The sequence below is a fragment of the Gekko japonicus genome, unplaced genomic scaffold (assembly GCF_001447785.1).
Source record: "Gekko japonicus isolate JY-2015 unplaced genomic scaffold, Gekko_japonicus_V1.1 scaffold1031, whole genome shotgun sequence".
NCBI classification, from domain to species: Eukaryota; Metazoa; Chordata; class Lepidosauria; order Squamata; family Gekkonidae; genus Gekko; species Gekko japonicus.
Window position 1 is genome coordinate 314,423 of NW_015177041.1, and position 21,621 is coordinate 336,043.

At 58.3% G+C, this 21,621-nt stretch overlaps 2 protein-coding genes across 2 annotated transcripts in view; both read right to left on the bottom strand.

The window, feature by feature from the left end:
- TAGLN (transgelin) overlaps window positions 1-432 on the bottom strand; it is a 6,008-nt gene extending 5,576 nt beyond the window's left edge. Inside the window, exon 1 of the mRNA XM_015428048.1 lies at window positions 350-432. The gene's annotated coding sequence lies outside the window, so the exon portion shown is untranslated. The remainder of the gene's footprint in view (window positions 1-349) is intronic.
- A 3,959-nt stretch (window positions 433-4,391) lies between these two features.
- The window catches only part of SIDT2 (SID1 transmembrane family member 2), an 18,305-nt gene continuing 1,075 nt past the window's right edge, over window positions 4,392-21,621 (bottom strand). The window contains exons 3-27 of the mRNA XM_015428044.1: window positions 21,304-21,468; window positions 20,303-20,348; window positions 19,793-19,894; window positions 19,591-19,674; window positions 19,205-19,304; window positions 18,319-18,384; window positions 17,975-18,068; window positions 17,446-17,507; window positions 14,890-14,901; window positions 14,590-14,661; window positions 14,284-14,358; window positions 13,037-13,155; window positions 12,484-12,557; window positions 12,265-12,331; window positions 12,047-12,120; window positions 11,793-11,916; window positions 11,514-11,631; window positions 11,025-11,161; window positions 10,496-10,604; window positions 10,146-10,222; window positions 8,382-8,428; window positions 7,883-7,988; window positions 7,375-7,485; window positions 6,750-6,862; window positions 4,392-5,433 (exon numbers count right to left, since the gene is read on the bottom strand). Of these exons, the coding sequence (XP_015283530.1) occupies window positions 5,370-5,433; window positions 6,750-6,862; window positions 7,375-7,485; window positions 7,883-7,988; window positions 8,382-8,428; window positions 10,146-10,222; window positions 10,496-10,604; window positions 11,025-11,161; window positions 11,514-11,631; window positions 11,793-11,916; window positions 12,047-12,120; window positions 12,265-12,331; window positions 12,484-12,557; window positions 13,037-13,155; window positions 14,284-14,358; window positions 14,590-14,661; window positions 14,890-14,901; window positions 17,446-17,507; window positions 17,975-18,068; window positions 18,319-18,384; window positions 19,205-19,304; window positions 19,591-19,674; window positions 19,793-19,894; window positions 20,303-20,348; window positions 21,304-21,468 (2,218 nt within the window). The 3' untranslated portion in view covers window positions 4,392-5,369. The remainder of the gene's footprint in view (window positions 5,434-6,749; window positions 6,863-7,374; window positions 7,486-7,882; window positions 7,989-8,381; window positions 8,429-10,145; window positions 10,223-10,495; window positions 10,605-11,024; window positions 11,162-11,513; window positions 11,632-11,792; window positions 11,917-12,046; window positions 12,121-12,264; window positions 12,332-12,483; window positions 12,558-13,036; window positions 13,156-14,283; window positions 14,359-14,589; window positions 14,662-14,889; window positions 14,902-17,445; window positions 17,508-17,974; window positions 18,069-18,318; window positions 18,385-19,204; window positions 19,305-19,590; window positions 19,675-19,792; window positions 19,895-20,302; window positions 20,349-21,303; window positions 21,469-21,621) is intronic.

Below are 21,621 nucleotides of genomic sequence, written 5' to 3' on the forward strand. Positions count from 1 at the left end.
TTTATCTACTTGCAATTTCTTGCTTTCGAACTGCTAGGTTGGCAGGAGCTGGGGCGGGAGACGGGAGCTCATTCCATCACGGGGCACTTGCGTCTCGAACTGCCGAACGACTGACCTTCTGGTCTGCAGCTCAGCGTCTCAGCCTCTGAGCATCCCCAAACCCTGCCTCCCCTCCTCCAGTGCTTCCCTGCTCCTGACCCCAACGGGCAAATCCAGACAGAACCAGGTTAGAGGGGTACAGCTCTTCCAGACCAAGTATTTGTGCCCCCCCCCATTTCAAACCACCCGCCGCCAAGACCAACACCCTTCCCCCCCCCTGCACCAGCCGCACCCCAGAGACGCCACTCACAAGACGCAGCGCCGGCTCTCTCTCTCTCTCTCTCTCTCCTCCAAGGCTGCTGGGTCTGCAGTGAGCAACAGCTGGCGCCGGGCTAAAAGGCTCCCGGGCGGGTGATGTCATGGCCGGCCCATCGCCACTGAGGCATCAGCGCCAGGCACCATATTTGGGGAAAGACTCCAAAACAGCGGGAGCCGCCGCAGCCTCCCCGAGACATTCCCCAGATGCCGGAGGAGTCCGACAGGCCCGCCCGGAGGCAGCAAGTCCTTTTTTAGGCAGGGCAGCGGCAGCAGCCCAGATGTTGAGCAAGAAGGATGAGCGGGCGGGGAGGGGGGCACACGTTGGGTGTCTGCTCTGACCTCAGAGCTGGTTTCCCTGTGAGGTCAGAACTCCGCCGGGATGTGGGGAGGGGGAGCAGGCCAGGAGGGGCTCCCCTTGTGCCCCTTGAAGATGAAGAGCTAAAGCGTCAACTAGCTGGATCCCAGAGCTGGCAACAGTGCAGCCCCCCCCCCCCCCAATGCAAAAGGAACCGATAAGAACATTTTGCCTGGTGTAGGACGGCACAGAACTGGGGCCCTTTGCAAATGCCCCCACCGGCCTTTCCTTTGCCCCTCCTCTTCGGGGCACTCCGTCCTGTCCCTGCTTTACCAGTGGGGGGAAATGAAGCTGAAGGGGGAGTTCTCCTCCATGGGCTAGATGGGATTGGAATCCAGCTTTTCCCCACTAAAAGATGCTCTGATTATGGAGAAAATGTGTTTACTCCAAAGGGAAGTGACCTGTGGATCGGCCACACTGGGATTAGCACGTGGGGGTCCAGGCACCCCTGGTCTTCAGAGGATATTGCAGAAGCACAGCAACATCCACATGAAGGCCACTGCGGAGAACCTTCCAAAGAGACAGCCAGTCACGAAACAACTATAGCTAGGCAATATCCAAAGAAGTGTTGTCGTCATTCAGTCACACAGTTGAGTCAGACTCTTTGCGACCCCATGGACCAGATCCACCACCCCCTGAAGGGTGGACGGACAGCTGCCTGAGCAGTGCCAGATCACGCCAGGCCCTTCTGTCTTCCGTCGTGCTCCAGAGTTTGCTTAATTTTATGTTTGTTGCATCTATGACACTGTCCAACCATCTCATCCTTTGCCACCCCCTTCTTCTTTGAACTTCGGTCTTTCCCAGCATCAGGGTCTTCTTCTCCAGGGAGTGCTCCCTTCTCATTGGGTGGCCAAAGTATTTGAGCTTCAGTTTCAGTCTCTGGCCTTCCAGGGAACAGTCAGGGTTGATTTCTTTTAGGATTGACTGATGTGATCTCCTTGCACTCCAAGGAGGGACTCTCAAGAGTCTTCTCCAGCACCATAAATTGAGAGTGCTTGGCCTTCCTTACTGAAGTGTACTTACACACAAAAGCTTATACCCAGAATTAAACTTTGTTGGTCTCAAAGGTGACACTGAACTCCAACTTTGTTCTATAGTTAGGTGAGTGAGGCCAAAAGGCCTCCAAATCTCTCCTTGACCCCAAACTCACCGGGCAGCCAGTTCAGGCCCCCCCCCACCAGGAGACCTTTGCAAAGCCGTGGGGGGGGGGACTGTGCTTCAACAGGAGAAGCTCAGAGAGCCCTCGTGGGGCACGGACCGGACCGGGAAGGCCGAGCAGCAGCGGCAGCAACATCTGTGTGCCTCTGAGAGAAAACCTCACCCTGACCCAAGCCTGCAGACGTCCAGCTCGGCAGCCCCCCTCCCCCGAGTCCTCCTATCCTAGAATGGGGTGGGAGGAATGCATGGGGGGGGAGCCCTATATCCTTGGGCAATGTCTTCCCCACCCTCCGACCAAAACGAAAACTAGGGTGGTGTCAGGCCCACGTTTGGATCGCTCCTCTGCTGTGGGACCTTGGGCTGGCCAGTCCGCCCTGTGCTCTCTGTGGCAGTGCTGGCCACAGACCCCTGGCACCTGTCGCCTTGCAGGGTCTGAGCCCTGTGCGGCAGCACCAACGGGTGGGTGGGTGGATGGATGGATGGATGGAGCAGACGTCTCCTCAGATGGCTACAGTTTGCGCCTGGTAGATGGAGCCCCCTCTGCAGGTGGGGGCCTGGGGTCCCACAAGCACAGCCATAGTGGAGTTGTGTCAGTCTCTGTTCAGCATCTGTGCGGGTGGAGATCCCACAGGGCGGAGGCCTGGGAGGACAGCATTCCCAGGGCAGAACAGGCTGGCGGCAGTGACCAGTGGGGATCTGGCCCCTCGGCCATCTCGCTGGGTCCAGCCAAGCTCAGGCAGCCGTCCGTCCAATGGGTCCACCCCACTCACAGGTGACAGGTGTCCAGAGGCACCTTGCGGATCAACAACACGCATTGCCACGTGGGCCTCTCCAGCTAAGTCACGGAGAGCCGCAAGCACCCGACTGCCACAGCCCGCCCTCACCCTCTCTACCTCTACTGGCTGTCAGCCGTGGCCTCAGGTGGGGCTTGGGGGAACCACTGAGAAACAGGGCGGGGGAAGCACTACCCAAGGAGCGGTAGAAAAAAGCAGGAGTCCAGTAGCCCCTTGAGTACTAACAACCAACTCTTGCCCTTTTCTACCGCTACAGACAGACTAACAAGACTGCCCATCTTGATCTACCCAGAGAACAGTTAAGCATTGCTGGGCTAAAGAAAAGAACTCTGACATCTCTAGGATAAGCGCACAGGGGCCAATAAAGAGGCAGTTCAGGGGGAAGTTCCAAGTAAAACCCTTCATTTCCCCTCCCTCTCCAACAGAACCACCGTGTCAGTTCAGTAAAGCTGCGGGTGTGTGAAAGGATCAGTGCATCTGAAGGAGTGTGGATGCACCCGGAAGCTTCTATCCAGCATAAAGGTTTTGTTGGTCTTAAGAGGTGCCTGACTGGACACCAACGTTGCTCTTAAAGGTGCCACCGGACTCCGACTTTGTGAAAGTGTCACTGTTTTCAGGCAGAGTTCTGCTGTTCCTTGCTGTCTACGATGAAGATGAATGACGTGTTATCTTGTCTTATCCACCAAAACTACTAGGCATTGAGCCCTTCTAAAGAAGAGACAATAAGAGAGCCAGTTTGGAGCAGTGGTTAAGTGTGTGGACTCTAATCTGGGAGAACCGGGTTTGATTCCTCACTCCACTCGCAGCTGCTGGATGACCTTGGGCAAGCCGTAGTTCTGTTAAGAGCTCTCTCAGCCCCACCGACCTCAGAGTGTGTCTGTGGTGGGGAGGGGGAGGGAAAGGAGTTTGTAAGCCGCTCTGAGACTCCTTTGGGTAGTGAAGGGCCATGGGGTATGAATCCAATCTCTTCTCTTCTGTTTTGTATTGTGAAAGGAAGGTGTTGATGGGTGTCGCTCCAGGAGAAGGGGAGGGGGGAGTGAGTGGTAGAAATAACCTCAGATTCCCAGCCTAGGCTTCCTCTATAATAGCAGCCTGTCAGCCCAGCTGAGTTGCTGTTAAAACTGCCTTCCTGGCCTGACTCGCAGCCCCCTGCCCTAACTGGAATCGACTTGGTCCCTGCCACCAGCAGGAGTGGGGGGTGGGGGTGGGGGAGCTGACAGCACACCTGGCCACCACAGGGACACAGGGAAGACGTTGCTCAGGGCGCTGCTGTATGTCCCCACGGCCTGCTGCCCCCCCCCGCCCCAAGGGCCAGTGGGGCGTTCCTTCCAGGGCTCCTGCTGCTCTCCCCACAGGACTCTCTGGGCCCCGTCACCATCTGTCTTCTCAACTGAAAACTGCCCCCCTCCCAGAGGAGGCACTCCAGGCCTTCCCCCTCCCTAGCGTGGCTGCCCTCTCTCCCCACTTCCGCAACTACTTTTCCCAGATTCGGCGACCACAGAGGAGGAAGAGACGGAGGCGGCAGAGCAGATCTGTCTTTTATTTTTTTGCATTTGGCAGCAGAATCGGTAGAAATGGAAACGGCAAGACTATGCCGAGGACAAGAAAACAAACAGATGACATTCACTCGTAGAAACACACAAACGAGACCGGGCCACCCACCCGTCAGCCGCTTGGGGGTGTGTGTGCGTGTGTGTCTCACCTCCACCCCCCCCCAAAAAGTCACCGCCTTGGCCTCCACCCCCAGGAGGAAGCGCAGGCGGCACAATGATGTTAAACCGTTGGGTGGCTGTGCGACTGCTGAAGGCCGGACTGGCTGCCCGGCCAAAGAAGAGACACGAAGAAGTAGACAGACTGCCCCTGCCCCAGGAAGTAGGCACTGGAAAGAGTCCCGTGTACGGGGTGTGTGTGTGTGTGTGTGTGTGTGTGTGCTTCAGGAACCAAGAGGAACACCCCCATCTCCGCCCAAGGCGATGTTGTTGGCAGGCGAGCTCAGCTGCAGCCCTCCTCCGAGGGAGGGAGGGAGGGAACCCTTGACGGCAGCATCCAAAGATCTTGCCTCCCAAAACGGGGCCGCGGTGGCCCTGGGGAGTGCACCTGGGCTGGCCTGAAGGGTCCGGAGGAGGTGTGCAGAGCTTGCCACACAGTCTCAGCACTGATGTGGGGGGGGTCCAAATGGCAGGAGGATGAGGACGGTGGCCTGGAGCTTGGCTGACACCGCTGCAGCCTACCCCCTCCCCAAATCACAGGCCCCAGCTCACCCCGACCCGGTCAGGACACCCCTAGCCCCTTTACACAACCCGGGGGTGGGTGTCCACAATCACTCAGCCCAGCTTCCTAGGAAGGAGCAGTGTGGGGATGGGCCTCCGGGTGCTGATGGCCAAGGAGGCTCCTTGCAATCCTTGGACTCCCACAAACCAAAGCCCAGCCCCCCCCCCCGAGAGAGGCCTCAGATACGCAGCAGAAACACACTCGGAGCTGCCCGACGGCTTGGCAGCCAGACCACCAACCCCCGGCACTGGGACGGGAACCGGGAAGCCTTCCCCCCGGCAGGCGCCACACGCCCTCCTGCCCATGGATCCTGCCACGGCATCAAAATCTGTGCCCCCTGGCTAGCGGGGGCAGGGGTCCCCCTTGCAGACCCCCCCCTCCAGGCAGGACACTTTTGCATGGCCCTGGAGAGGCCGGCAGGAACTCAGGAGCCCCTAGAAGACGTAGATCTTATCTCGCTGGACGCAATCCAGGTCATCATCCATGGTCAGCAAGACCTGCAAGGGAGAGAGGGGGAAGAACCAGGCCTCAGTCATAACATAAGAACATAAGAGACGCCAATGTTGGATCAGGCCAAAGGCCCATCCAGTCCAACACTCTGTGTCACACAGTGGCCAGAAATACCAGGTGCCATCAGGAGGTCCACCAGTGGGGCCAGGACCCTAGAAGCCCTCCCACCGTTGCCTCCCCCTCCAAGCACCAAGAAGACAGAGCATCACCTGCCCCAGACCAAGAGTTCCTATCTATACCTTGTGGCTAAGAGCCACCAATGGACCTCTGCTCCATATGTTTATCCATAAGAACATAAGAGACGCCAATGTTGGATCAGGCCAAAGGCCCATCCAGTCCAACACTCTGTGTCACACAGTGGCCAGAAATACCAGGTGCCATCAGGAGGTCCACCAGTGGGGCCAGGACATTAGAAGCCCTCCCACTGTTGACCCCCCCCAAGCACCCCCAATCGACCCCTTCCGCAGGGGCAGAGCTCCGGGGGGCCTCGCTCTGGAGGCACAGCGGGGACCTCAGGGGCAGGAGGGGGGAGGATGAAGCCCACCCAGGCAGCTTCCCCCACATCGTTCCCTCCTGCCCTTTAATCTGCTGGGGGAGGGTCTTCTGGCACAGCTGGCAGCAGATACCCCCCCCACCCTGTGGGCCCTGCTCCTCCCCAGCCAGGACCCAAGATCCTTTATGACTGACTATACTACTGGCTTTTGCATGTGCTTCTACTGAGATTGGGTCCCACTCAGTGCTCCCTCTTAAGTTGTGGAGTCTTGTGAGCAAAAATGCTACTTTGCGAGCCAGCGATTTGGCTGCTGCATCAATCAGTTTGCTCTGGAGCCCTCCTTCCTGCGCTAAGGCAAATGTGTGTGAGCCAGAGGCTAATACACTGTGAGCTACCTCACACTCACTCAGCCTAGAGGGAACACCGGTCCCACTATCGCCTGTTGGTTTTGAAAAAGTATTACTCGGAACGCGGCAGCTTGCATCCAGACTACGTGTCTCTTCTATGGCTTATGGAATTCAAGAATGTTTGGATTATCCAGGAACTATATGAGTCCACTCCATGATGAATGCACATCAAGCTGGACTAGGATATCGCAATACAACTGGAGTGTGAGACACTGAAATTTTTGGGACTTTATTCTTCTTTCTGCATATTTGTTGTTTCTTGCAAGAACACCTTGGCTTTATATAGTTATATTTCTGAATGACTGAACTTGGCATTAAATATTATTTAGCCAGCGGTTTTTTGTGCTTTGTACCGCCCCAGCCAGGCACCGAGGCCGGCCGGGGGGGGGGGGGCGAGCGACCACAGGAAGGAGCCAAACATGGCGATGGACGAGAGGAAGTGCCAGATGTCGTGGTCGTCAAAGAAACCGAGCAGGATGCAGTCCCGGTTGTGTTCTCGGGACTCTGCCGGCGTTTTCTGCCAAGATCAACAAGGCGTGGCTGAGCGGTGTGGCATGCACCTTCACAACCACCAAGATGCAAGCACTGAGAAGCTGGGTCCAGGGCGGGAGGGCCAAACCGGTTTGAGAGGGAGGGGCTGTGGCTCAGCGACAGAGGATCTGTTTTGCATGCAGAAGGTCCCAGGTTCAATCCCAGGCGGCATCCCCAGTTAAAAGGACCAGGCAGTAGGCGACGTGAAAGACCTCAGCCTGAGACCCCGGAGACAGGACTGGCCGTGAGGGAGGGAGGGAGGGTCTGGTTCAAGTGGGAGGCAGCGTCAGGCGTGTGAGAGGCCCTCAGCAAATGCAGGCACTGGCCGCCGCAGCCCAGCTGCAGGGAGGGGCTCTTCTCTGGACCTCGGTCCTTTCCTTTCCCTTTTTGAAATACAGCTCTAGGGAACAGAGCCCAGGACTGCTCGACCACAGGCTACCAGTCCCCACCCCACCCCCGGATGCTGAGGGTCCAACCTGGGGGAGAAGCTGAGCTCACCTGCCAGGTGCTCAAGCCCTGGAAGAAGAAAAAGAGGGCGAAGCCCCACACGACGGACGTGCAGACGATGCAGAGCAGGGGGATCAGCCTGAGGCGCTCGCCACTCCGGAGCTGTGGGGGGAGAAGAGGAGGAGGGAGGGGTTGGATCCATGGCCCTTCACCACCCAAGGGAGGAGTCTCAGAGCGGCTGACAAACCCCTTTCCCTTCCCCACAACAGGCACCCTGTCAGGTAGGCGGGGCTGAGAGAGCTCTGACAGAGCTACGGCTTGCCCAAGGTCAACCAGCAGGTGCAAGTGGAGGCATGGGGAATCAAACCCGGCTCTCCCAGATTAGAGTCCGAGCACTTAGCCACGGCACCAGACTGGAAGACGTGGAGCCATCTGCCATGAGCCATGCCCACCTGCCCCCCCCTCAAGAGAGGGGCCCCGTCCAGCCAAGGCTCTTCCACACTAGCAAATGGGCAGGCGGGCGGCTCCCCCAGGGTAAAGCAGTGCCCCCCCACCGCACCTTCATGATGATGTAGAAGGCAAAGTAGAGCAGCAGGTTGCAGATGCCGATGGCCAGCAGGTAGGAGGCAAAGTCGTTGGGCCGGGCGAGGAGACCGTAGGCAGCCCTGCATGGGGGGGGGACACAAAAGGGGGGGCCAAGGCGGGGGCACGTGAGCACAGGAAGCTGCCAGAGAGTGAGCCAGCCCCTCAGCCCCTCGAGCTCCATCTTGCCCACTCAGACAGGCAGCAGCCCTCCAGGGTCCCCGTCAGAGGTTCTTCGCCCGATCCTTTTAACAGGTGGTGGTGCTGCTGGGGACGGAACCCAGTACCTTCTGTGTGCCAAGCAGAGGCTCTGCCCCTGAGCCCTGCCCCCCCCCCGAACAAGACGGGGCTGCCGGCAAAGAGCCCTGCCCTCTGGCAAGACAGACCAGGCCCCCGTTGGCTCCTCAGTCAGCTGGCAACCACCTCGAGCTCACCCGAGGGCCGGGCCCCAGCTCCACCCACCGGCTGTTACTCACAGTGACCAGTTGATGATATTGCCCATCACCAGCAGCACCATCCGATCCTGGGGACAGAAGAAGAGAGAAGAGACTGGATTTCATTCCCCTTGCCCTTCACTCGGAGTCTCAGAGCGGCTCACAAACTCCTTTCCCTTCCCCTCTCCAGCGGGGCTGAGAGAGCTCTTGACAGAAACTGCTCTTTTTCAAGGACAGCTCTTGTCAGAACCACGGCTTGCCCAAGGTCATCCAGCAGCTGCAAGTGGAGGAGTGGGGAATCAAACCCGGCTCTCCCAGATTAGAGTCCGCGCACTTCACCACTAGACCTGACTGGCTGGGGAGGGGGAGAGGGGCCAAAGACCCACAGAAGAGACCGTCTCAGCCCCCAGCCCATCTCCAGAAGGTGCCTCTGCTCCGCGGCGTTCCCACACTGTTGGGCCTGAGATGCACACTGGCTGCTGCAGCTGCTAGCCAGAGGGTGACCCCTGAAGACAGCCTGGAAACTGCAGCTGGCTTAGAGAGCGGTGGCCAGAGGACCAGCGTGGTCTTCCCAAGTGAACACGGCAGTACGGTGGTGCCAAAATGTCTCCACCCAGACCTCTTTCCTGAGCGTATTTCGAGGGGCTGCTCTTGACATAAGAATCCCCAACACGCCTGGAACCAGCAACCAGGGCACCTGAAGGACTGCCTGTGGTCCTGTCTGCTGAGACAAGGCGGGCGCGGAGTGGAGGCAGGGCCCTCTCTGTGGCAGGAGCCACGCATCACACAGAGTTCCCTGGGGTGACCCATTCGCCACCATCTCTTGTCTCTGAGGCAACATGTTCGACTTGGGCGATTCAGCACAAAAACGGCTTGGCTGTTCTCTCGGCTGTTCTTTTGTGCTGTCTTATTTTAGGTGGCTGTTTGGGGATTTAAATGTGGGGCTTTTCTTTTCTTTTCTTTTTTAGCCCCCGGAGGAGATTTTTTTATTGCATTTTTTAAATAGACTACAAACTACAATGGAAAAATAGGGAAGGGTAGCTACATCTAGGGAGAAAGGAAAGAAAACCACTAATAACTAAAACCCCAAGAATTGGAGATCATAGCAGCTTATGTTAATGTTAGTCTAAAATTGCTAATATCACATTGAACATAGTCGGTTATGCTAAATTATTTATCTTTTTTATCCAATAATTTAACTATTTAAAGAGAACCTCAAGAGCATCATCAATAATAAAGAAAAATTTTAAGACACAATTCAGAGTCCTTCAGCCTTCATTTTGTTTTATCTTTTCTAATAATTGGTATGCACGTTTGGGGGTACTATCTCCCCAGGCAGATTGTTTTTCTTGATGTATACAGAGTTGGCCCTATAGACCACATCCATTTCGCTTGCAATGTAATCTGCTTTCAAAACTGTAGCTGGGGCTAATGCTTCGCTCAAAAGTTGCTTTAGATTCTTGCCCTTTAATTCTGGGACTCCCTGGAACCAGAGGATCAAATCTGCTTTTTCCAATTCCCCGGCATTGCGCTGGTGAAGAGGTCGCACCTCAAAAGCCCCATAGCTAGGAGCCTTTTGCCAAGGCTCGGGGGGGGTGGCCCCCCCTCCTATCCACTGGTGCATAGATCACATCCCTGGGAGGTCCGGGAGATGCGTCCGCCAGCGTGTCGCCATAGTCCCATGTGGGGCTTTTTTTAATGCCAGCCACTTGGAGGCTTATTCGTACCACTCCTTTCATCTCGGTGTTTTAAATAAAAGAGCCACAAAACAGGAACAGTGCTTGGAAGGCAGGCGGAGCTACTCACCACATACAGGGGCCCGCTGCACTGCCGGATGCAGTCAATGTAAACCACATGCAGGATCCGGCGCAAGATCCCGGAATCTACAACGAGGGGGACACGCCTTAAGCCCTGTGGACTGAAGAGGAAGGCTGACAGGTTCCCTTTCCTCCATGTTGCCTCCCTGCCCCACTCATCCAGGGGCCAACAACCTGAAGAGGTCTGCACCTGTGGGCCACGCCTCTGAGTACACACCAGAGGGAGGGAGGGCGGGCAGTGGAATGGAGGAGCAGGAGGGGTCCGGAAGGCCCGGCTCCAGCTCAGCCCCTGCTGGAGACAGCCAGCAGCACACGGGAGGGTCCGGGGGCGGAACTCACCCAGCCTCCAGCGGCCCATGTAGTACAGCTGGGTGCTGAGCAGCAATGTGGAGACTATGTGGATGATGGAAAAGACAATCCAGAAGGCCGTGTTGCCCTTGCCGAAGACCTGGGGGAGCAGACACAGGGGAGGGTGATGGTGGGAACCATGTAGAGCCTGAAGACGTGGCCGGGTCAGTGCCTGGGAATCATGCGTGGCTCCCCCCCGCCCCCGGGGACACATGAACTCATGAAGTTGCCTTATGCCGGATCAGGACCTCAGTCCATCCAGGTCAGTATTCATCTACTCAGACTGGCACTGGGGCCTTCTGCGTGCCCTGATCCACCGCCCCTCTCCCTCACTGGGGGGGACACACACACAAACACACACACACACACACACACAGAAAACGCCCAGGGATGTTCCACTGACAGAAGACTCTTGCGGGGGGCGGTTGGGCTGCAGGCAGAGCACAGCCCGCAAACACTGGGATCCTCACGAGAAGGACGGCAGCCCCCGGCTTTCGCCCCCCCCCCGCCCAGCACTCACCACCCCCACGACTGAGAAGAAGATGACGATGGCCAGGCAGGCGTAGGCGCTGTAGGCGCTGGCGTTGATATCGGGGTGCCGCTTCTGGTAGAGCTTCAACATGCACAGCCCGGCAATCATGTACATGAAAGAGGTGTCTGGGGAGGAGAGGCGACAGCAGCAGCAGCAGCGGAGGTCACCCTGACTCCCCCTTGAAGAAAAGAGATGCCGGGGGCCGCCGGGCCGGCAGGAAGCTGCAGCCTTTGCCCCCCCCCCCAAGGTTTGACCCTGAGGCCAGCTGCTTAGGAGACGGCTGGGCAATCCGCGGTGAAGGAAACGCACTTGGCGTATGCTCGGGAGGCCCTCTGTTATTCCTCCCGGCTGAACGCCTGAGCTGGGCCTCCCCAGGCAGATCCCCGGAACACCTGCCCTTTGCTCCATGGCCTCTCGTCTCCCTTTGGCTGAGCTGTGGGGCATCAAGAGCCCCCCTCCTTCCCACACAACACTCACCAAACTGGAAGTTGGTATAGTTGGGGCAGACGTGGTAGCAGGCGCTCAGGAGCCCCTCCATCATGAGAGCCGTGCCCATGGCGTAGAAGAGGCCAAAGTGCTTCGGGATTCCACACTCCTAGGAGGGGAGAGGAGGGGAGGGGAGAGGAGAGGAGAGAGCCGTAACCGTAACCGCGGAGAAGACAGACCAACTGCCTCAAAGTTCCCACCCACACCCCACGGTGGCCCAAGCCAAAAGGGGAAGGGAGGAGTGGATGACAAGGACGCCCCCCCCCTCACCAGTGCCTGCATGTCGTTGCGCATCAGGGCCCGGTTGTAGCTGATCTCTCGCTGCAGGATGATGAGGAGGAAGAGCAGCCCCAGCAGGATGTAGCCCAGATTGCTGAGGATGTTGTTGAAGGCGCTGGGGACACAGGACGGGGGACACAGTGGGCCTTGGGGGGCTGCTCAAGCCCCTCCCCTCCCTCCCTCCCACCCCCGCTGTGATGCCCAAGGGCGGGGGTGGCCGGACCGGCGTGACCCTCCCTCCCTACCTGAGGTTGCCCAGCGGGTGGGCACACAGGAAGTTGTAGTAGCAGATGTCCTGGTTCCCGGTGACGTTCACCACCTGCAAAGCAGAAGAGGGCTCTCCTTGGGCCTTGACTGGAGGGGGGGGGGTTTCCTGAGCTGCCCGGGGCCAGCCTTAGGGAGGGCCCAAAGTCCCACCTCCGCTCCCACACGGCAGGGAAAGGCCAGGAGAGGCGCCACTCACCGTCTGGTACGTGATCACAAGCTGGATGACGGGCAGAGCGTAGAACACGGCGATGGTGGCGATGTTCCTGCCGGAGGGACAGAACCGAGGGTCACCTGGGTGGCCCTTGCCCCCTCCCCCTGCCTGGACGGCGCACCCTGTGTCTCCAGGCCTCGGCCAGGGGCGATGGAAAGGGAGAAGGGCCCCCCGGCCCCGCCAGCCCACCCAAACCTCGCTCACCAAAAGTAAATCTGGTATTTCTTCCGCAGCACCCGCTTGTCTTTCCGCGCCAGGTCCGCCACATACAAGTATTGCTGCATCGAGGGCGGGAGAAGGGGCACGGATTACAGGGCGCAGAGCCCTGGGAGCCAGCCGCCCCCCCATCTCCCAGCCCCCAAAGCAGGATTGGGCACGACCAGAGGTCAGGCCCCACAACCCACTCTTTGGTGTGCCCCAGGTAGAGAGCCCCATAGCAAGAGGGCCCTACGGAGCAAATCACTTGTGGGGCCGGGGGGGCTCAGGCATGCCACAGAGGCCGCAAGCTGTTCTTTCCTGGAGTCTGCCCCCCTCCAGGCCACACATTTCCATCTGCCCCCTCAGCATCCCCCCACGGTCTTTCTTTTTCCAAATGATCCCTGCCAATCCACTGATGGGAGCGTGTCTAGGAGTGCTGCCCAAGCTTGGAGCCTTTTCGGCTCCCCCCACGGTGATGCACGCACGCAGCACCTCCGTGGCTTGGCCCGGCTGATGGGCGCAGGAGGAGAGGGGGCCGCCTCCTCACGGACTCGCTCACCTTGGTGCGGACGACGTTCTTGTCCGAGTCGATGTCGGCCAAGGTGTCATACTCGTCCTCCTCCACAGAGCTGAGGGAGTCGAGCCGTGGACGCCCCGCGAGGTTCTCCAGGGAGCGGTCTGCGGGGGGGGGGGGCAGCGTGACCACAGAGACCCCTTTGCTCTCCCTTCCTCCAGTGAGACCTGCCCGGCAGTGCCCATTTCAAGGGCCGTCGGTGCCCTCAAGCCTTTGGGAGCCCCTGACAGCCCCTGGGGGGTAAAGCCCGCTGCTGGCCAGCCAGCTCCCACATCCCACCCACTCAGCGATGCCGCTGACCAACCGCCCCCCCTCCCCTATTTTATGCCGGGCCCAGAGCTCAGTCCCGGAAGCTGGTTTCCCAGGCAGACCCCTGGCTCACCGAGGGAGCAATGATTCTTCCCCCCTCCTGTAATTACACCCTGAGACCGGAGCCTCCCTCTCCTTCCAGAGAGCAGCCATTACACCGCTCTGGAAGGCGAGCAGTCAGTCATCTCATGCGGGGGGGAGAGGGGTAGCACCATGCAAAATTACACCTCCCCTCCGGCAAGCTTTCTGAGGAGGGGTCCCTCTCGACTTTGCTTCCAAAGGGAACCCAGTGAACTGACAAGGCTGGAGCCCAGCCCCCCACCGCTGTGCGGGAGCAGGGGAGCCCTGCCTCCCCATCACCCCAGCCCCCTCCCCAAGTGGACGCAGCCCCTCAGAAAGCAGCCACCAGGGCCAGATTGAGTGGTGGGGAGGGGAGGGGGCATCCCATTTCTGGCCTGCCAGCCATGGAGGATCACTGCCGAGGCCCTGTTCATCAACCCCCCCCCCCCCCGCCCCAAAAGCCAAGGCAGGACCCCCCCCCGGCCACAAAGGCCAGGCAAGGCCACTCCCCACCCCTCCCCTGCAAGCCGGGGGGCCACATCAGTTCCCATGTTTGGGGCCAGGAATGGGATGCCCAGGGGCAGTGATTGGCCGTCTCTCTCTCTCTGTGCCACTATCTACCCATAGCAATGGCCAAGTGTCGCTGGCGGTGCTGGCACGGCTCCTGCCCTTGAAAGAAAAGCAAACAGTTAACACCCGAGTGGCCGTCAGAGCCAGCGCCTGTTCTCTGGACCAGGCCATGGAGTTCCACCTCTGCCCCTCGGGAACTTCCTCCAAAGCCAGTTCTGCCAACCAAAGGCATCTCAGTCTGCTTGCTGGGGTCTTAGCCCCCAGGCACCAGCTAGCCCTGGGCAGGGCCTCACCTGTGTAGCCATAGGATGCTTCCGTGGAGACCAGACTGTCAGAGACATTCTCCGTGCTGACTGTGGAACCGTTGTCTGGAGAAGCAATTGGGAGCTCAGAGGCGGAAGCAAACAAGCAAAGCCAGAGCAAAGACCAGGGCAAGAAGGCCCCCCCCCCCCTGTGCCCTTCCAAAGCGAAGCGGAGGAGCGGCTGTACGCCAAGGAAGGAGAACGCCGGTCCAGCCTGGCTCAGCGGGGCTGTGTCCAGTGCACAGACATGGCCAGGGGGCTCCGTGGAAGGCAACACACCGCCCGGGAGGGACTCACCAAAGGAACCGTAGCCGTAGGCATTGTACGGTGGGTGTCCCAAGAAGGGGTCTGGGGTGACACCGGCATGCCCTGCAACCAACCAGCAGAAAACCGTCAGCCAACTGGGACCGCAGGGAAGGGGACCGGGGGGGAGGGGGCAGGGGGTGAGCAGTGGCCCCTGGACAGGGCACCTGGGTCTCACTCAGCCAGGCCCTCAGTCTTTGGGGTAGGAAGCTGGGGGAGCTCTAGGATTTGCCCAAGAAACCCCGAAAGAACTGAAGAGGCAGCCCCTAGAAAGAAAGGAGGGTTGCTGCTTACCAAGAAGAGGAGCTGAATGGGGGGCAGAAGCAGAGAGAGAGAGAGAAAGAGAGTGTTACTGGCACGGGCCTGAACTCAGCTGCTAAGATGGAGCGCACCAACTGCTCCTCAGGCACTTCCTGGTGCCTGCCAGAGAGACAGAGCCAAACACACACACACACCCCCAGCACCCCTGAGCCGCACCGGACCAGCAGGCAAAAGCGACTCCCAGGCTGCCTAGGCACGGCCAAGAACCTCTGCGCTGCGTTCACAGCCGCTGCAAATGCAGGGACAGGCACACTGGCCGTGGCCCCTCTGCACAGGCGGGTGCACCCTGTCCTCCATCGGCAGCCGTTTCCCCGGCAGCCTCTCTCACCACGGGACAACTTTTTGAAAGCGTATCTTAAAAAAGTGAATTGAATGGCATTATAGTAATTGGCAACTTTTTAAGTCCTCAGAAACATATCCGGTGGCGTGACGGGGGAGGTGGCGGCCCTGATGAGCTGACCAGGGGTGGTGGTGGTGGGGGGAGAATGGTGCAGACACAGGTGGGATCTCTGAAAATGTGCCTGTCCAGACAATGTGGAGATTTCCTTGGGCTGCGCTCTTTTTTGAGGTCACAGCAAAGAGCAGGTGGAGGAAAGCACAGACTGAGGCCCAGGAAGGGACGGCTGGCCCATGACGCTTGGTGTGGCTACTCCGAAGAAACAAACAGATAAATAAAAATACTGCCGTCGGGATGCCAAAGTGGAGAAGGGCCTGCGCGCGGAAGCAGCCCAAGACAGCGAGCGGGCATGCCAGCCAGCGCAACTCCCCCTTCCTCAGAGAGGCATGACGGGAACAGGCTCCCAGAGGCAGAGCTGGGACCCCATCGACAGGGGCACACACGACAGAGCACCGGGGCCCCTGCGGAATGTGAGCACCCCCCAGTTCCTTTGCACCTCTTTGAGCAGCTTGACAAGGGTGTGGGAAAGGACAACCCAGTGCACACCACACGCTTGAACTTCCAAACGTTTTTGACAAGCTCCCTCAGCTAAGAATTCTGAGTAAGCTTAGCAGTCATGGGTTAGGAGAACCAGCCACAGAGAAGTATGGATGACAAATTGGTTAAATGACAGAGAACTGGAATAATGGAAGGAACGGACAGTCCTCACGACAGACGGAAGTGAGCAACGGGACCCCGCAAGGATCGGAAATGGGAGCAGGGCTTCTTGTTGTATTCAGACATGATTTGGAGTGGGCAGTGTGAAGTGTCATAGCCAAGTTTGCAAATAGTACCAAACAATGCTCCTCTAAGCTGTGGAGTCTTGTGAGCAAAAATTCCACTTTGTGAGCTACTGGCATTAAAGTTGTGAGCAAGCGATTTGGCTATTGCATAAATTAGTGTGCTCTGGAGCCACATCCTTCCTGAGCCAAGGCAAAAATGTGTGAGCCAGAGGCTAAAAAACTGTGAGCTAGCTCACACTAACTCAGCTTAGAGGGAACACTGGTACCAAATTGTTCAGGATGGTGAAAACCAGGATGGTGAGCAGGCACCCATGTGACAAACAAAATTCAATGCTGGCACGCATAAGATGATACACACAAAAAGTCCTAACTTTCAGTACGGGATGATGGGTTATGAATGGGCTGAGACCAAGATGGAAAGATCCGGGGGTTGCAGTGGATAACCCAATGAAAACCTCAACCCAGGGTGCAACCATGGTCCAAGACACAGACTTCATGACAGGGATAATTTGGAAAGAAATTAAAAATAAAGCAGCCAATATTTTGTAATGCCCTGTACAAATCCGTAGCATAACCTAATTTGGAACACTGTGTATGGTTTAGGTGACCGGATCTCATAAAACACACATTGAAGAGCTGAAAAAAGCACAGAAGAGGGCAACCAAGATGATTAAGGCTGAGGGGGAAACATGATGGGAGGTATCTAAAATTATTCACAGGGTAGAGAGAGTGAACTTTTTCTTTTTCTCCCCAAATACAAGAACCTGAGGGCATCCAACGCAGCTGACGGGCAGTAGGTTCAGGGTGGACAAAAGGAAATCCGTCTTTACTCAGTGAGAGATTAAAAAGCGGGATTCTCTTCCAGAGAACGCAGTGGTGGCCACAGGCAGGCATCAGTGCCCTTAAACGGAGTTTACAGATTCAAGAGGAGCAGATCCACCACTGCTGCACTAGACCGGTGGGCCACTGGTCTGATCCAGTGGGGCTCTTACGGTTCCTCCCAGGCAAACATCATGCTTCCTGCCCTCAGTGACGCCTGGAGACCAAGACGAAATCCTGTTGGTTGAGCAAACGGCTCCAGAGCCAGCGGGGGGGCCCTGGAGTGAGCTTTTGCATCCGGGCACCCCAATGCGCCTCTCTTCACCTGGCCCCACCCACCCTGCCTGTCCTCCCCCACCCTCTCTCTCTCTCTGGGATCGTCTCAGGCCCTGCGGAAGAGAAGCTGGGCGTGGCCTCAAGCAGGGAAGCTGAGCCAAGAGCCCACGGCCGCTGAGTTCCGCTGGGCCAGCCACCAGAAAGCTGCCCACGCCCACTCATCAGGCCTTCCAGCCTCCCCCCACAGCCGCATACCGGTGTCGGTCCCGGGTGTCTCCATGGCGGCTAGAAGCCCCACCGTCCTCTTCCTCTGCTGGCTGCAAAAGAATGACCAGACTTGGGCCAGCGGTCTTTGGCTGACCAAGAGACCAGGGGCTGGCAGGGGTGGGACAACCCCACACCTCCTCTGAGAAGCGGCCAATTTGGCTGTTCGTGGCGGCCTCAGCCCCCGACGACAAGCCCCTCGCCGGGCGGGGTCCTGGAGGCACAACGGGAGAGGGGCCATCGGACCACACGCCTCCGCCCCCCCCTTGATCAAGCCAGGCAGCCCCGGATGAGCCCGGAGCACAAGGAAGGACTGCAGGGACGGTCCCTCCGGCAAGCCCAGGCAGCTTGGGGGCCGCCAGCCACGGCAAGGCGGAGAGGTCAAGTGCGGTACGCACACCGCCCAGAACCTGCGTCCCCACAAGGAGGTCTGTGGGGGGCGGGCTCCTTCCCCATCCTGGTGGCAAAAGCAAAGCCGGGACGAGGGTGGGGGCCCCCGTGGCACCAGGGCAGGACTCACCTCCAGGTCCCCCAGCAGGCGATGAGCAGCGTCACCACGTAGAAGGAGAGGAAGATGCCCAGGCAGAAGAGCGTCCCACTCACGTAGGCCTGCACTGCAGGGAGGGAGGAAGAGAGAGAGGAGGGGAGGCCTGTGGAGGAGGGGCAGTCAGAGCAGGCATGTGATGCACTGTGTGGGGGGGGGGGCTAAACGGACTGAAAGAGGAAGAACCCTTGCAAAGTGCCCTCAGGCAACCGCTGTGCAGCACCAAGCACATGACCGGCGGCTGAAGGAGAGGTGAGGATGAGGCTCTGCAGGAGGCCCTGTTCCCCACAGGAAGCTCCACCCGACCCAGAGATACTTACAGGCGACGGCTGGGGACACCACCACGTTCAGGGCTTTCTGCCGGCTGCCTTGATCGACAGGCTCATCTGGAAGGAGCAAAGGGGGCAGGGGTTGGCCACACGCAGCCCACTCCCCTCTTAGCAGTGCAAAAGCCCGGCAGGCAGTCTCTGAGGCAGTCTCCCCGGAAGTCCCCTGGCAGGCAGGAGCAGGACGGAGGCACCAGGCAAGAGCAGAGCTGCTGCTGGGACTTCCACTTGGGGCTCCCGGTACCCCAATCCTGCCCAACCTTTGTCCTGCAGGACAGCGGCTCCTCTCCAGAGCATCGTTGCCATCCCCGTTTCTACTGACTCTCTAACATATACCATTTCTCATCCTCTGGCTTCCTCTTGTAGTCCAATGGTTTCGAGCAGCCCACGCTGACAGACCAGATAAATCAAACTCAACTAAATATCTGCCTTCCAATTCCATGTCTAATAACAATCCACAAAAACTTTAACTACTGCCAGAGTAATTTTAACATCTGTTCCAGCCAATAATTTAGCAATCCTTTGTGAAGAAGGTACACTGCCGTATTATGTATAAAGCAGGAGAGCCAGTGCTGTCTGATTGAAATAAAAAGGCCGCATTCAAATAAACAATGTTCTTGTGCACCCGTCTTTCCTGGTGTGCCGTTGCAAGGCCTATCTGCAAAGGGAACCCTCCCGTGGCAGCCGATCACTTCTTCCAGAGGGACAGCATTCAGTTGAGCTTTAGTGTACTTCCTGACACGCTCGTGTCAGGTAATGGTCCTGAGCTCCATTTGAGGGCACAGCACAGTGCACCGGATGCAGTGGGACCAAACGAAAACAACCTGAGACACGACCTGGTGCAGAACCACCCCCACCCCGACACTCACACGCCACTCACCTTTGGAAAAGGGGTAGTAAGGCAGCGCCCCCCCACAAGCTTCGTCTTCTGTCTTCACCACCACCACCACGTAGAAACTGTGGCTCGGGAAATCCTTCTTCTGAAAGGAAACGGCGGGCAGGCTCTCACCAGGGGATCTTTCCAGCTCCAGGAAGGAACCAGCAGAGACCCCACGGGGCGGATGGGTGCTGCCAGGCCCTGGCTACCTGCTCCTGAGCCAGAGCCAGCCTCGCCAAGGGCACTGCCAGGTTCACTGGGCACAGCTGATACCATCCAGGTCCCTGCTAATTGATGCCACTCAACACTGGAGACAGCGGGGAATTCTGAGCAGTCCATTGGCAGGGCTCAGACTACAGCTCGCCAAGCGCAAAGAAAGCAGGATGTACCTGGACGGTGATGGCAGCCTTCTTGGTCATGGTCTGGTACATGCCGATGAAGGCCACATTGTTGTCCAGGTCATAGACGGGGCACTACACATAGGAAGAGGAGGAGGAGGGGCAAAGGGAGAGTCAAGCCACTGGCTGCAAGAGACGGGGAGCAGGTCAAGGGACTCCATCGCTCCCCTGCCTGGCAGCCCACTCCACGCACCAGGATGTCTTGGATGGACATGACTGAGCAAGGGAAGGCCGTGGCCGAGGTCACCTTCACGATCACCGAGTCCACCTCCTCCGGAAACTCATACTTGAAATACTGTCCAGGAAGAGACACGACAATAAGCAAGTTGCTTTCCCAAAGCCTACCCCCCCCCACACAAAGACCCCCGGCTGGAAGCAGAGCTCCCTCCTCTCCTGTAGCCTGCAGAAAAGCACGATCGGTTCAGGCTCTGCTTCTGCAGCCCCACGGAGCAGGATCCCAGTCCGCACGTGCCCAGGCAGGCACACAGAGGACGAGGGAGAAGCGGCAAGAGGCGTGCTGGCAGAAGAGCACTCGGGTCACACACACACACCCTCCAGTCTCAGGTCTCTTCCCAATTGGACAGAGAGTCCAGGAGGTCCAGCGGCAGAAACCAGGTCCTCTGGCACCCCCTCCCCTCCCGTCCACAGCCCTGCCAAACCCTTCATGGAGCATTCTGGCAGAGAAGGCACTTGTGACAGGTACCTGTGGCTGGGCGGCAGTGGCATTGAAGTCCAAGTGTTGGTTCGTCCTGCCAGGGAGGAGGAGGAAAAAGAGGAAAAGGGTGATGCCGGGGCAGTATTGCCGGAGATCTCATGAACCATAGAGGGGCTCACTTGGGAGCCAGCTAGGAAGCCAGACACCCTGAGCTGAGTGGGCAGAATGTGGCCACTCAGAAGTGGTGAAAACACTCTGCACATGTTCCCAGATGCTCTTCGTGAGAGGGCTTGCTGTGCTTGGGCACAGAGCAGCTTCCAAGCCGGCTCTTCCCACCGCTGTTGGCCCCCTCCCCTAGCCAGTCACTCCCAGTGCATTTTTTCCCACCCTTCCTCCGATGAACCGTATGGATGTGGTTTGCTCCTCCTTCATTTTGGCCCTGCAACACTCCATGAGGTTCACGGCTTGAGCAGAGGTTTGAACCCAATACAAGAACTCGTGGGCACTCCATGAAATTGCTGAGCGGTCGGGTTAGAACGGATAAAAGGAAGTCCTTCTTCGCCCAAAGAGCGATGAAGACGTGGAATTCATTGCCACAGGAAGTGGTGGTGGCTACAAGCATGGCTGGCTTCAAAAGGGAATTGGATAAAAGTATGGAGCGGAGGTCCATCGGTGACTATTAGCCACAAGGTATCTGGAACAAGTGATGCTCTGTCTTCTTGGTGCTGGGGGGGGGGGCCAAAAGGGGTCCCACTGCTGGACCTCCTGATGGCCCCTGGTATTTTCGGCCACTGTGTGATATAGAGTGTTGGACTGGATGATGGGCCTTTGGCCTGATCCAACATTGGCGTCTGTTATGTTCTTATGAACCCAGGCCTTCCAGGCTGTAGTGGCTGTGCAGTGCGACCCTGGTTCCACCCCCTCCCTCCCGCCCTGCTCCTGCAAAAGGCACTGTTGCCTCCACATCCCCCTCCCCCCCCCGCTTGGGCATGGCTTCCAGCCCGTGGCAGCGGCCACACCAAGTGCCGAGCTCCTCCGCCTCTGCCCACCTGAGCACAAAGTTCTCCACGCGGGTGACCTGGAGCTGGTAGGAGACGTTGGTGGGGGATAGCGTGGAGACGTCCACGTAGAAGAACTGCAGCTCAGACTCGTTCTTGGTCTGAGGTTGGCACAGGGTGCGGCCGACATCCTGGTACAGGTACTTCCTCTGGAACCTGCGGCCGAGGGAAGCGGGAGTGGGCTGGCACACAGGCAGCCGGGCACCTGCCGGGCCACCAGAGACCCGCACCCCGGTCCCCTGTCACAAGGCCCTCCCTGCAGAAGCAGGGGCTGGGACAAGGGCCCCGGGCCCATTCGCCCCCCCCCCC